This window comes from Podarcis gaigeae, assembly GCF_964106915.1.
Source record: "Podarcis gaigeae genome assembly, chromosome: 12".
Lineage (NCBI taxonomy): Eukaryota > Metazoa > Chordata > Lepidosauria > Squamata > Lacertidae > Podarcis > Podarcis gaigeae.
Window position 1 is genome coordinate 20,136,166 of NC_139688.1, and position 12,073 is coordinate 20,148,238.

Here is a 12,073-nt window from a genome sequence, read left to right on the forward strand (position 1 = left end):
AGTAAATACTCTTCTGGTGAAGATTTAGAAGGCATCTTCACTACCAATTTCCATATGTCTCTTGAAGACCTTATGCCAGCTGCTTAAATTTTTTCACGATGAGCCCGTCATTTTAATGACTATTTTCGTTTCCCAAACAGTGTTTTATGCTTTATTGTACTAATAAATTTTGTTGTATAGCACCCTGGTATTTTATCTGAAAGGGAGTGGGGGAGTCTATAAACATTTAACGTATAAATAAATGTCATCCTGCCCTAGGATCAAACTTGGTATAATCATGCTCCAAGAAACCCAAGTCATACTTGGGCCCAAGCCAACGTCTTGGATACACTAGCTGGAAGTGTGCTGTGAACTCAGTGTTAGAGGAAACATGGTGCTTCAGCCAAAAACAACAAACCTGTGTCTGTCCCCCACAACCATAACATGTGTTGCAACCTACCCCGTGCCATTCTGACATGTGTTTTCCTCCTGTCCCTGCTCCACATCACTGGCTGCTGGAGAGGAGGACAGGGAAAGCCACAGCAGAATGAGAGGGATGGGGGATCTCTGCATAGGGGTCTATGCACTGCCCTCCACCCCACATCCATGCTCTTTCTGGGCTGCAACAGGGCCCTCCTCTGCCAACAAGCATTGACTTTGTATGAGATTCACATCCCAACACAAATGTTCCTGAATCTGTTATTACCTTTGCAGTACTGGAGGACGGTCTCCATGGCACATTTCCTGTCCGAGGCCCAGCGGATTCGAGCTGATCCGGCTATTTTATTTTCCACAGGCCACCAGCCTTGCCAGAGGTACACTTCATGGTGATTGTCAACAAGGAAGAGGGCTGCACAGGTTAAATAAAAGACAAAGGTTCTAAACGCTACACGCTTGTGTGTGTGTGGGTGTACCGTATCTTCAGCACGCCCATTTCATACATAATAAAGAGTCTGGTGTGGTACCAGAACCTGACACACTGGATTTGGGTCGAGTTCCTACTTCTGCAACAAACACATTGTGCCACTCTCTGAGTTTTCCATATAAAAATGGCACTAAAACTGCCATCAGCATCTCCTCACAGTGCTTTTTATGAGACAAACAAGATGAAAATGCCAAAGCACTTTGCATTCTTACTGCAGGGAGGCTACTGCTGCTTATATACTACTTCTAATTTGCATCATGTGTTGCTAGAGTGCATTATCTTAGTTTTAGTGATTCAGAGTGCTAGAGTGTATTCATTTATAAGGCCTGGAGCCAGGCTTGGAGCCAGGATGCCTCAGGGGCCATCTGATCCCTTATATCCCTGCTTGAGCATGGCCTCCCACGGCTTGGATGCACAGCTCATCTCCATCGGGAGTCATGCGTTCAGTACTGTGGGCCCAACTTTGTAGAAATCACAGTTGAGGTCAGACAGGCCCCCTGTTGAACCTCTGGTGCTTACCAAGGACTTTCTTGTTCCAGCAGGTTTACAATTGAAATCTGGTTTTTATAGTTTTAACTCATTTTTAGTCTTACTGCACTGGGTCGATTCTTATAGTTCAGTAATCCATATAATGCTTAATCACAGTCATCTCTTAAGTGATCTTAAGAGATGACTGTGATTAAGCATTATATGGATTACTGAACTATAAGAATCATCATCACCCCTCTTCTGGGTTTTTTTGCAACTTTTGGGAGGAAGAACATAATCAAGTAACTGAAATCTGGCACGTTCAGGGTTAGCAGTCTTCCTGAGCAAAGGCATCTTCCTGGAGGCCAGAGACTTCCTAAGGCACCAGACAAATGAAGCTTCAGATTGGGGTCCATATTGTCCCCTGCCACATTCACTTGCCTGGCTGGGGAGCTGTGTAGAGGTCTTCCTGGAGGAATGGCATAGAATTCACCACAGTGGGGTCTCTTGCTGGATAGATGTATTCAGTGGCTGAGAATTCTCCAGACGAACTACCAAGGATGAACAAGCGGGGCATGAAGTTGAACTTCCCAGGATCTTTTTTGAAAAAGCAATGAAAAGACGTATAATTAATATTATTTTACCCATTTTAGGGTGGTTGGTTTTTTATGAGTCTTGTGACTTATTAGTTTTATCATCCGATTTATCAGCTACCCCATCAGGCCCCAAGGTGGGTTTCAACAATCTAAAATTCAATATTAAACACATCTGAGGTGTCAAAAGCCAATGTAAAGAAGTAGTACTTCGGTATATGACGGGTGGTGCTGTGGGTTAAACCACAGAGCCTAGGACTTGCCGATCAGAAGGTCGGCGGTTCGAATCTCCGTGACGGGTGAGCTCCCGTTGCTCAGTCCCTGCTCCTGCCAACCTAGCAGTTCAAAAGCATGACAAAGTGCAAGTAGATAGATAAATAGGTACTGCTCAGGCGGGAAGGTAAACAGCGTTTCCGTGCACTGCTCTGCTTCGCCAGAAGTGGCTTAGTCATGCTGGCCACATGACCAGGAAGCTGTACGCCAGCTCCCTTGGCCAGTAAAGCGAGATGAGCGCTGCAACCCCAGAGTCGTCCGCAACTGGACCTAATGGTCAGGGGTTCCTTTACCTTTTTATGATGGAAACTATATTATGAAGGTGCCAGATGGGGAGGGAATTCCAGAACCTAGGAGCTGCCATAGAGAATGCCCTCATAGCCAGTACCCCTGAACATTTCCTGGCATTGTATTGCCAAGGAGTTCATGTTCCCCAGAGATGACCCCACAGCTTTACACCAGGGGTTGGGAGCCTGTGGACCACAACTCCCACCAGCCCCAGCCAGCTTGACCAATGGTAAGGGAGGGCCACAGATAAGCACTTTTCTCTTGTCTGTATTTGTGAGTTCTTGTCTGTATTTGTGAGTTCAAAGCGCCACAGGAAAACCAAGCATTCCCTACCTTGCAACATGCAATCATAGGCTTTCCGGTCTCTCCTCCCTAAGGCATCCCAGAATCCCAACGGCTCTGACCCTTCGTCGCATTCATGTATCGTCACCTTGCTACTGCTGTGCAGCCCTGCTTCCAGAGGGCACCTGAAATGCAATATTAATCTGTCAGAACCACTGTTAGTGTTGTGAATTTGTGCTGCAGCATGATTCTTACCAAGTCAGACATGCACACAGACACTTTGCCAAAACAAGAGCGCTGAGAACAATGCCAGGTAACAGGCACTTGCCAAGCCTCATCACCTCTTGTTTCCTCTGACTCAACTGTTCTCATAAACCGACATCCTTGGCATTGGCTCACTCAAGCATCCTGCAAGTGTTTTCTCAACTTGAGAAGAGTTCCGCTGAATCAGTCCAAAGGGGCCCCTAATTCAACCTCCTGGTTCTCTCAGAAGCCAATCAGGTGCCTCCAGGAAGCCCAGACAATAGTTCTCCCCTTGCAGCTGCCCTCCAGCAGCTGGAATTGAACACGCTCTGCCTCTCAACGCAGAGGCTCAGCACAGCCATCATGGCTACTTGCCACTGACACCCATTTACCCAAAGCCACCCTAGACAGTGGCAGCAAATTCAATAAATAAATAAATTTATGTGGCGTGTTAAGATGTGATGTGCCATTCTCTATCTCTCTGGAATGTGCTACCGATCCATTTCACTGGATGACCCTGAGTTCTAGTACTGAGCGATGAGGACAAAAGCTTCACTTTAGCCACCTTCTTTATACAATGCCCAATGTGCACGTTATAAAGGCAATGTGGCATAGTGGCTAGAGTGCTGGATTAGGAAGATCCAGGTTCAAATCTTCACTCCCCCATGAAACTCACTGGGTGAACTTGGGGTAGTCACCACTGCAGAGGTGTTGTGAGACTAAAATGCGAGAACCATGTAGGTCACCTTGAGCTACTGGAAGGGTGGGTGGAATATGTGTGCAAAAAATGAAATAAAAGTAATAAACCTCAATTTTGTGTCCCCCCCCCTTAAATCATTTCTCACCCATTTTCAGGGGTCTTCCACACAAACTTTGCACAGACAATGTGGATATGTATTCAAAAGAATAGTTTGGTTACTTACTGTTCTTTTATTTTATTGGCTGCTGTTCTTCCAACTTCTTTGGTGTGTGGCTGGGCTTTGCAGCCGTGCCACAAGTAAATGAGAGCTTTATTGATATTTAGAACAAGCATTGATGTCCTGGACCTCAGGCTGCTACAGTGGCAGGCTACTTCAAGCAGGTTTCCTTCGAGGGAAAGCTCCCCGCGTACACAGTACAATCGCCAATCACCTGCAATGGGCATGGATAACACAACTTCATAATACAACTGCTAAGGCTACTTCCAAGGTAAGCTATGCATTGGCACAGGCAAACGAAAAGCCTTGAGGTGCTTGAAGACCAAGGCTTTGGTGAGTGACAGATGTGCTGAGCCAATGTTGCTCACACCTGCAGTCAACACCAGGAATGTGCCTGTGTTGATCTCCACTGTTGATCACTCGCAAAGTCTGAACAAACTATCAGGATCAAAAAAGATGGTCACTTAAAACACTTCACTAAAACTCAGTTTTTCTTCCTATTTATGATGGTTTTTACTTCATTTCACTCTTTATTATGAATGTTGCTGGAGGAAGCGAACCTTACTGGCATAAGCGCCTGGTTCATACATAATGCTAAGTGATGGTTTGCTGAACCTGACTGTGGTTTGCTGGTATGTGCAAACCCAGCCCAGCAATGTAGCCGTGATTTGTTTTCTGTCAGCAAACCATGATGTGAAATCTTGCTTGTTGTTCTAACTTTGGTTGGAAGACATGCCTGAACCCAGTGGCCTCCTTTAACCATGGTTTGCTTGGCCATCCCACCCCAGACCTATGCCAAGATTCAAAAGCATGAGCAGCTGGAAAAACAAAACAAAACAAAAAAAGCTTTGGAGAAAATAAGGGCTTGTCTGCTCAGCTCTGAGTTGAGGAGCCACAGTTAAAACAAACGATGTCCAAGTGTTATGTGTGAATGTAGCCACTGTTGGCCCACACCGGTGAAACACAGTGTGGATTGAGTTAATATAGTGAGAAAAGAATGGATGTCAACTTTTCTATCAGTAGTCTTTCCACTTGACTCTATTTGAGGGCCCACTTCATTAGCCTGGATTTGATTCCTTCCTTTAACTACCTCAATCAACAGCCATTCCACCTGATCATTTAGAAAGATGGGACCTGATTTATTTTCCTCTTCCTGTTCCCCCCTTCTGTATCATGCCTTTTATAGGTGTCTTGCAAACTATAAACTGCTTCAAATGCTTTGGCAGAAAGACAGTATATCAATGTATTAAATGTATTGTTTTTATCTTCTATGTGTTTTTATCTTCTATGTGCCTCGTTTCCAAAGAGAGAAGACATGGTTTATGCTGCTTGGCAAATGGCTGTCTCAGATCTGGAACCCCCATGTATCACTCCAGTTATGTGGGGCCAGCTGTGATTTTGGGATTGTAGAGAAAGGAGACTTAAATGTACATGCTTAAATGTACTTGCCTTCACTTTTACTAGTTTGCTTCCCTGGCATTCAAGACAAATGCTGGTTAAATTAAATGCTACTGTGCTGCCTTAGATGATCAACAGAGTGATTTGAGGTAAAAGCATTCACACAGTTCAACTCTCCCTTCTGCCACAGCAGAAAAATTGGTATCAGGAGGCTATTTACTCTGTGTGTTTTCTTCTTCCTCTTCCCTTCTGCCCGTGTGAACGATCATTCCACCTTGAAAACACTGAAGAAAACATGGCGGCTCTTTTCCTTGAAGAACTTGAACCTGAAAAGTGAACATGATCCTAGAATTACAACAGGTTAAGTTTCATTCAGGGCAATGCGAAATATTATATAATTAATTTGATAAATGGCTGGGGTCAAAAGTTATGCCAGGTGCCCTACAAACCTCCCTATGTCCTTAGGACAAAGGTGGAGAACATGTGGCTCTCCACATATTGTCGGACCACAACTCCTGCTATACATGCTGCCTGAGGCCAACAGGAGTGCAGTAACACCTGGAGGGCTTCAGGTTCCCCAACCATGCTTCTGATCATCTGATAGGACCGGAGGCATGGAAGGAGGTTACAAAAAGCAGAGCCTTTTCAATTGCATTAATCTGGCAGAATCTCCGGGGAAACCTTTGTCATCCCAAGCACTGCATTACCCTCTGGGCAGCCTTCCAACCAAGGACCACGTGCCTGTGATGGATAGAGGCAGAGGAAAAGGCAGGTAGAACAAGTGATATAAATTTCACGTCTGTAGAGAAGCCCCCTCCATCCAGAAAAACAACAGGGACTATCAGAAGACAAGGTTACACCAGCCAGGCAAAAACACAGTGTGAAGCAGAGCCAGCTAGGGGAGTGGCCTTAGGAGAGATCCAAGGGCCAGATAAGAGAGACCTGGAGGACCACGTTGGGCCCTGATTGAGTTACCCCACCTCTGGTCTACATCATGCTGAAAGCAAAAGAACTTGACAGCCCCATGCTTTGCTTACCTGAGCACCTCTCTCTTCATCCAGCTCCACGGTCATCAGTGCAGATGTCCCTTTCTCACTGACAGTAGAGTGTCTCCCTTGCCAGAAGAAGTACACACATTTCTCTTTGCCAACAACCCTGGTTTGTAGGTCCCCCTTCTGTCTGCTCCCAACTGCAAAGCAAAGTCAAAAGAGGCTATAACCTGAGGAGTACATGCCCAACACAGACCTCATTTTTAGGTCTCACAAACATTAGGACGAAAGCATAGCAAAGTGTTCCTGCAAAGAACTGCTGGGGAAAATTGATCTGGCAGACAAAAATATATGCAGGAAAACTGCAGATTGGCCAGCAGTTTTACACTTCTCAAAGCACCATAACAAAAAGTAAACGGCATTGCTTGGCAAAAATGAAGACAACTGCAGTATGCGTGTGATATTTTGCAACCTCATCATGCTACCACCTTAAAATAAGTGTTCTATGCCATTTCCCATACTTTAATAGTCTTTGACAGCTATATATTTTGTGGGGGTGGGGGTGAGTGTTCAGTATTATTGAGCAGCATTGGAATTCTGTGCAGGTAAAATATGCACAGTGCAATTCACATGAGTAAAATTTATTTTTAAAAAGGTAATATTCAAAGGGCTCCTCCCATAGTGCAGAGGTATGTAGAGAAAATTAAATTGTTGATACTGTATATCTGTTTTCATAAATGATACGTGGCTTCTTGTATAAATGAAGAGCTCACCCAGGAGGTGTAGCAAACAACCAATAACTATGTTTTAGCCATTCTGCTGTATAATTAAGCATCATTCAGAAATGGTGTACTAAGATTTTAAAAAAAACCTAGTCAAGTGTAAAAGGGTGATAAATAGTTACCTCCTGAAATTAAAAAAAGACCATAAAGGGACGTGTGATACATCCTGCCCTCCTCCTCAACAGCAAGATCATTTATAGCAATTCATATACAGAAAAACAAAACTAGTTGGTTATGTGCTTGAATAGTTTAGTGCATAACGGGCAACACAGATCAACTTTCCCCAATTCAAACAAAATCAATACTTCATTACAGGATTTTTCACTAACCTGAAGTGCTGACAAGGTACTTCCATTTGACCACATACGTGTCGCCTTCATGAAACTGCCCGATGCTTTGCTTAGGGAGCCTGCTATAATCAAATTCCAATATATGCCAGACATCCACAGAGACAGTGATGATTTCGAATTGCCTCCCGTCATCTCCCTCAATGAATCCATAGCCGCGGCCAATGTTCATCCCATCTAAGACCGTGCCAACCGTTGTCTCGGGCACAGGGACCATTCGCATGACATCGTATGGTTTAACGTCAGACCTGGTTTCCTCCTGTAACAAGACACAAAGCATATTTCCTCTTAGACAGCAATTTCAGAAAGCCCATTATGACATTATGATAACAAACGAGCCAGATGTCAAGCACTTATCATCATACTAAGAAGCCTACAGGGGTTCATCAGCAATTCACTTTGGTTGTCAATCACAAAATTAACCTTCAGAAGACATGGAATAAAAGACTACATGAATAGAAATAACGCTTATAATGGTGAAACCTAGCCTCACACCTGACAATCTCAGTTTATTTTACTTCATAAGGGACCACAAGAAATGTTATAATCATCATGTCATCTTAGTACAGAGGACAAGTGCATCGCAGTAGCTATGGTGAAATCCCCAGGTACAATTGTGGGTTTCAGCCCCACATTGGACAAAAGATTCCTGCACTTCAGGGGGGTTGGACTAGATGCCCCTTGTGGTCCCTTTCTAGAATTCTATGATTCTATGAATTCATTGGGTAAGCCCCTGGGCAAATCCATCTCTTAGAGCTTAGTATTTCCATTTGTAAAATGGACACAATACAATCTCTCATACAGGTTCGCTTTGTGGAACAATATAAAGTTTGTATCATGCCCTGATTGGCAATGCATAATTAATTTACACAAATAAAACTACTATAAATAAGTATATAATTCTGACACCTTCTGAGGGGATTCGCCAGAGTTCTTCTCAGCTGGTTTCTTCAGTTCAGTCCAATCGAGAAACTTTTCTTTAAATAATATTGTCTCATTGTGTTCTGTGAGCCTGCCGAAAATAGCCCAGTCTGGACGTCCCTGTCCTTTTCTGCATTACAGAAAAGACAGATAGATGATAGATAGATGATAGATGATAGATGATAGATGATAGATGATAGATAGATAGATAGATAGATAGATAGATAGAGATAGATAGATAGATAGATAGATAGATAGATAGATAGATAGATGATAGATAGATAGATGATAGATAGATAGATGATAGATATAGATAAGTACAGAAAACACTCCAACGTCAATCAACGTTTCACACTATAAAATAAAAGCTGCGACAGCTTAAAAATAGTGCTGGATGTCTTGCCTAATTCAACTTTGAAAGCTCTATTTATTTTTGAGAATTACAAGAACACAAGATTGTGTAGGTAAAAACACTCTTCACAATTCTGATGCAGGGTTGTTTAAAAGTGTGAATGAGGAGCTGTAGAGCAGTGAGATACACACTCTGTTTGGATATACTGAGAAGGAAGTCTGCAATATTTATTTTTCCAAACATGTTTCCTGTCTGGTACTGGCACAAGCATTGCATGTTGTTTAACAATGGCTGGGGTGAATGCAGAAGCCATCATTTTCCTCCCACAAATGCACAAGAATTAGCAAAAGTTAGAAGAAACCCTCTAAGCCAGGCTGCCTCAACCTCGGCCCTCCAGATGTTTTTGGCCTACAACTCCCATAATCCCTAGATAGCAGGACCAGTGGTCAGGGATTATGGGAATTGTAGTCTCAAAACATCTGGAGGGCCGAGGTTGAGGAAGCCTGCTCCAAGCTGTAAGCAATTCAGATCCTTAGTTCGTGGCAACATTTGTTATGGAGGTATCAAAGGAGGGAGCAAATTCAGCATTATGAATCATAGTGTTGGGGTTGATACCTTGGAATAAGGGGGTTGCATTCACCAGGATCCAGAGGATTGATGTCACAGTTTGCATAGTCAAAGGTGCCATTCCACAAGTGTTTGGCCAGCTGGAATGCCACTTTTCTTTGGGCTAGCGTGACCTCCTTCCCATGCCAAACATACACTTCGCTACCAAAATCAAACACCAAGACCTGAAGGAGGTGGGAGAAGGGAGGGGGAGGAGGAGGAGAGAGAACAAACAATGAAGTCATTCATTTAGCCAAAAAAGAATAAATGCTGAGTAAAACTTGAGCAGTGCAGCTAAACAATGCTGACAATAAGACCACAAAAATAACGGTATGCATGTTTACTGGGAAGAAATGGATCAGCAGCACCCACTCATTTTCCCATAATGAGTAGTTCAGGCTTCATTACTGAGCAATAATTGATTTGCTGCTGGGGTCTGCTACACAAATGGCTTCTTGTCTTCCCTCCCCCCACCCCACTCCACCCCAATTTACAGTTTTGTATATTTACAGCTGCATAACGAAAAACTACGACATCTGCATCATTCAAGGCAAGCACTAAGGTTTGCAATTATCCCACTTGTAGCTCTGTGAAAAGTGCCTGTTTGTATGCCTTGTAAATTTATTTTATTTCCTTGGCTTAGAAGAGTGAGCCATGAATGCTACTTCCTACAATATCACCTGGTTCCCACAGTTCCTATCTTCTGGCATGGGCACTCTTAGATTTAATTTGTGATTTGGGGGTCAAGGGTGCTAGTTCAGTTATCAGGAGAAGGCAGTGTGCAATCACTCAAGGGCTGGTCTGGGCCTACTTCAGAATCAGAAGAGTCCTAAGGGGAAAATATTCTAGGAAATTGTACTAAAAGGCAATGCTTGTTTGCGCCCCAAAAGGAGCGCCAGAGCTGCCACTGAACTTCAAAGCACCACTTACTATACCTCTTTTGAATTCAACAGCGTACACTTTGGCATCTTTCCCCAGTAGTCATCATCGGGAATAAGTTTATCATCCACTAGTCGGTAAATGCAATTTGTTTCTATTATTGCAGCTTCATACATTTCATCTTCTTCCGGGTTTCCGGCAGCTTGAAATGAGCAGGCAAGACAAAACGTCACGTCAGTTTAACTTGGAAGAAGGAACTCTTGGATATTCTTACAAAAAAAAGCCAGCACCGAGATGGAGAAAACAAAAAAAGAGAGCCTTACACTGGTAGCTTGTCTGGCCACCGAGCAGTTTCCAGAAGTCTTTGGCTGCATGAGTGTGTGTATTGATTCCTTCCTCTATGGTCTGCACATAAGGAGCCCGGCAGCCAAGTTCTCGCTTTGTCTGAATTAAAGTTGCAAGTTCTGAAGCCTAAGAAATTTGAACACGATTAGCTGAATAGGCTTGTCTCAGCTGGTGGGATAATAGCTCAGTTCAGATGAGAGAAAGGATGGGAGCTTTCTGCTGTTTTATTAGACAAACGATACTGAACATGAAAACTATGTCAGATGCATGCAGGCTCTCTTGTTTGCATTTCAATGAGGACTTCATCCCATTCAACCCAGAAACCAAAGAGAATGCATTCCCTCTTCAAAGCATTCCCTCCCCTCCGTTTGAATACAAGCAGAATTCTTGTATTCCTTCTCCTCCACACATAGAATTATTCCATCTGCTCAGCTGTAAGGTTTAACAAGTTACAAACCATTAACACCAGCTTTGACTCCCACTGTCTCTTCTATCCCCTCAATTTTTTTGTGGCTTTTAAATGTGGTTTTATTGATTTAAATGATGCCTCTGAATTTTTGTAACATAGGAACTTGATATGTTATACTGCTTAAAAGCCATTCTGGCATGTAAGCGGTATATAAATTCATAAATAATAAATAATAGTAATGCTTGCTTTGTTTAAAAAAGCAGGAAAACTGCAATGCAATTTTTAATACATATAAAAATCAACCCATACCAGCATTTTTTTTTGGGGGGGGGGGGAGAGGCACAAAATGACAGCAAGGAGGAGGAAGAGAACTGCCCCATCAGTTACATCCACATTTCCCATGTTACAAACAGCCATTCTCTATCTTGCCCACAGAAGAAACTCCCCAGGAACTAAGGGCTTTGTTATCTCAATGCTTATAAGCACCAACCTTTGCTTTCTCGATGACATTTGCAAACTCCCCTACCCACAGGAAGCAGAAATGAGGAGTAAGTAACAGGAAACAGTCGCCACTGTTAAGCGATGAAGCCCTTGGCTCGACTAATCTTGTTTGAACATGTCTTCTTCCTACATTGAAAGGGAGAGAAGAAACCCAGACTAGTTGCATTCCTATAAATAAGTACAGTCATACCTTGGATCCCGAACACCTTGGTACTCGGACGTTTTGACTCCCGAACGCCACAAACCTGGAGGTGAGTAGTCCGGTTTGCGAACGTTCTTTGGAACCCGAACGTCCGGTGGGGCTTCTGCGGCTTCCGATTGGCTGCAGGAACTTGCTGCAGCCAATCAGAAACCGTGCTTTGGTTTCTGAATGTTTTTGAAGTTCAACGGAATGTTTTGGAAGTCGAAGGCATGACTGTACTAGAGCCATCTTTCGGGCTTGATTACACTGAGGGGGTTGGGGAAGGAAGCACAACCCTGCAACAAATAACTAATAGTCCATTTCCACAATGTTGCTTTATGCAAGAGGTAGCTTATGGAGTAGCAGAGGGTTCCTGTGCATAAAGAATACAGCAA

The 12,073-nt window shown here is 43.5% G+C and overlaps 1 protein-coding gene across 50 annotated transcripts in view; it reads right to left on the minus strand.

The window, feature by feature from the left end:
• Positions 1–12,073, minus strand: part of SVIL (supervillin) — a 141,926-nt gene that overhangs the window by 5,506 nt on the left and 124,347 nt on the right. For all 50 annotated transcript variants that reach the window (XM_083704509.1, XM_083704537.1, XM_083704536.1 and 47 more), the window contains 12 exons: positions 11,487–11,623; positions 10,566–10,713; positions 10,299–10,444; positions 9,373–9,548; positions 8,394–8,535; positions 7,467–7,743; positions 6,404–6,555; positions 5,587–5,692; positions 3,975–4,182; positions 2,860–2,993; positions 1,814–1,969; positions 686–829 (listed from right to left, as the gene is read on the minus strand). In XM_083704509.1, the coding sequence (XP_083560635.1) occupies positions 686–829; positions 1,814–1,969; positions 2,860–2,993; positions 3,975–4,182; positions 5,587–5,692; positions 6,404–6,555; positions 7,467–7,743; positions 8,394–8,535; positions 9,373–9,548; positions 10,299–10,444; positions 10,566–10,713; positions 11,487–11,623 (1,926 nt within the window). The remainder of the gene's footprint in view (positions 1–685; positions 830–1,813; positions 1,970–2,859; positions 2,994–3,974; positions 4,183–5,586; positions 5,693–6,403; positions 6,556–7,466; positions 7,744–8,393; positions 8,536–9,372; positions 9,549–10,298; positions 10,445–10,565; positions 10,714–11,486; positions 11,624–12,073) is intronic.